This window comes from Sinocyclocheilus grahami, unplaced genomic scaffold, assembly GCF_001515645.1.
Source record: "Sinocyclocheilus grahami isolate Dianchi unplaced genomic scaffold, SAMN03320097.WGS_v1.1 scaffold13468.1, whole genome shotgun sequence".
NCBI classification, from domain to species: domain Eukaryota; kingdom Metazoa; phylum Chordata; class Actinopteri; order Cypriniformes; family Cyprinidae; genus Sinocyclocheilus; species Sinocyclocheilus grahami.
Genome location: NW_015514920.1, coordinates 1 through 2,352, shown reverse-complemented (window position 1 = coordinate 2,352; position 2,352 = coordinate 1). Strand labels below are relative to the sequence as shown.

Below are 2,352 nucleotides of genomic sequence, written 5' to 3'. Positions count from 1 at the left end.
AATACTTTCCGTACCCACTGTATATATATATATATATATAATGCATTTCATATTTATTATTATATTTTTGAGCAGTTTTTGGACAGATACACTACAAAAAATGACGCCGTCTTGTTTTACAGTGCACAAATATTTAAACATTTTCAAATCAAGACACATTTTCTGGAGAAGCAAAATCACATTAATAAACTAAGTCCAAAAAAAAGTCTCAAAACGAAGTGAGTTTTTGCTTAAAATGCGAAAAATCTTTCTGACTCCATTGGCAGATACTATAAGACTCACTTAATTTTACCGCATTTTTCAGAAAACAAGACTTAATATCTTCATAAGTCTCCCGTAAATGTATCTTGTAAATTATGTAAACTATGTAAAACAGTGTATTGACAAAAACTGCCCCCAAATATATTGTCTAAAAAATATATATGATTTTCAAACATATATTGGATATAGGTTCCTACAATTACACCATATCTTTTGAGAAGTACACATTTACTCTCGAATGAGTTTTTTTGATGCAATACGTCACTAAAATCTGAAGTGACCTAAGGTTTAGTAAATGAAGTGTTTAGATATTTGTACTGGAGAACGAGACAGGAGACAGAAACACTAAGTGATTACTGCATGGCATTATCCGTCCATCGAGTGCTGTACTTCAGAGAGGACCGGATGAAGTCTCACCGGCGCGCAGAGCGTAGCGTCCCGTCATGAAGGCGGTTCTGCTGGGAGTGCAGAGCGGAGCGGCGGCGAGATGCTGGCTCAGTTTCACTCCGTCTGCCGCCAGACGGTCCACGTTTGGTGTGCTTCAGACACAGAGACAGGTACTGATGAATCCAGCAGCTGAGCCCGTTTCAGACCCGTGTGACGCCGTTCATCTAAGACGATTTGAAGAATCTTCTTTATATTCTACCACTCCAGCAGAACACAGCACTGGAGTTATGTTTTCATAGTGTTCCTGGAGCTCATACGCTTGCAACACCTAGCTCAAGGGTTCCATTCCCGGGGAATGCAATGCAAGTCGCTTCGGTTAAAAGCATAAATGCATGTCTTTCTGTCGTTTTTGGAGTTTGACAGACGTGGCCACTATGAGAGCAGAGATTTGTTTAATAATCAATCTGACCCTTAGCGATATTTGCATTGGGTAACACAGATCAGTGTTAATAAGTAAATAACTTGTTTTGCATATAGTTTGCACAATCATTCCATTTTTACAGCAATTTATTCTATTGTATTTTATTAGTGCTATAATCAAAATATGCCTAATGCATATAAAATACAGCATTTTGTAATTGGTCATAATCTAATTACTTTGCATTTTGCATTATTTTGTCAAAAAGCAACAACAAATGTTTTTTTAATAACTTACTTCCTTAACTTAAAAATACTCTGCATCCATAAAAAACTATACATGTTGTTTTCTAGAAAAGAGTTGCATGAAAATGAATTATCTTGCAGTTATTGTTTTGTCAGAAAGCAACAATAAAACTATACCTAATAGCCAGTTTTCCTTAAAGATAATTGGGCGCTTGCATAAAAAAAAAAAATAATAATAATAATAATATGTGTTGATCTGTAGAAATCTCTAGGTGCATGAAGTGTTCATGTTCCACACGGGTCTGAAACAACACGAGGGTGACAGGGTCTTCATTTTCAAATCAATTATTCTTTTCGGTGTCAGTGATTTACCTGATGGTGTCGTTTCCATAGCAACCGATGTCTCCAATGCCCAGATCATCCACCATCATCAGGACGAAGTTGGGTCTGGAGTCGTGGTCCGCACTGCTCACATATGAGCTGGCCTGGAGGAGAACCAGCAAACCAGCGAAGAACCTGCAAGAGCACAGCAGAGCTGGATTACTTTAGCTCGGAGTAACCCTAACCTTTCGCCACGCCCCCCTCATATTCCGCCACGCCCCCGACCCGTTCGCCACGCCCCCCGCTCCAGCCTGCATTGAACTGGTTAGTTTCTCAAACTGTTATTATCTGTCATGAAATCTGCAGATACACCGACCTCGAGCTCCAGTTTTCCCCCAGCATGCTCCTCTAAAGCGCGCGTGAGATGATAAACACGTCCAGATGTGAAGAAGCAGGAACACACGGAAGTGAGCCAGACTCCACGCACGCTTGTCTTCTGCTGCGGGAACGAGATCAGCTGATTTAGTGACTGATTGATTGATTATCAGCAGGAGCACAGACGCAGAGGCAGCAGAAGTCAGTCAGTCAGTGCGCTCTCTCTCTCTCTCTCTCTCTCTCTGCAGCAGCCCGGCGATCAGCTCAGAGTCTCTGTTTGGGGCTGTTTTATGTGCTTACCTTTCCCTAAAGGATCCGTTTCCCCCGATTCCCGACAGGATTCCC

At 41.0% G+C, this 2,352-nt stretch overlaps 1 protein-coding gene across 2 annotated transcripts in view; it reads right to left on the bottom strand.

Annotated features, from left to right (window-relative positions):
• LOC107579007 (steryl-sulfatase-like) overlaps positions 1-2,352 on the bottom strand; it is a 4,813-nt gene extending 2,461 nt beyond the window's left edge. The window contains exons 1-4 of one of the 2 annotated variants that reach the window (XM_016264897.1): positions 2,308-2,352; positions 2,009-2,131; positions 1,684-1,827; positions 679-800 (exon numbers count right to left, since the gene is read on the bottom strand). In XM_016264897.1, coding sequence (XP_016120383.1) covers positions 679-800; positions 1,684-1,827; positions 2,009-2,034 — 292 coding nt within the window. In that variant the 5' untranslated portion in view covers positions 2,035-2,131; positions 2,308-2,352. Of the gene's footprint in view, positions 1-678; positions 801-1,683; positions 1,828-2,008 lie in introns of both variants that reach the window. The other variant, XM_016264900.1, reaches the window with a different exon arrangement.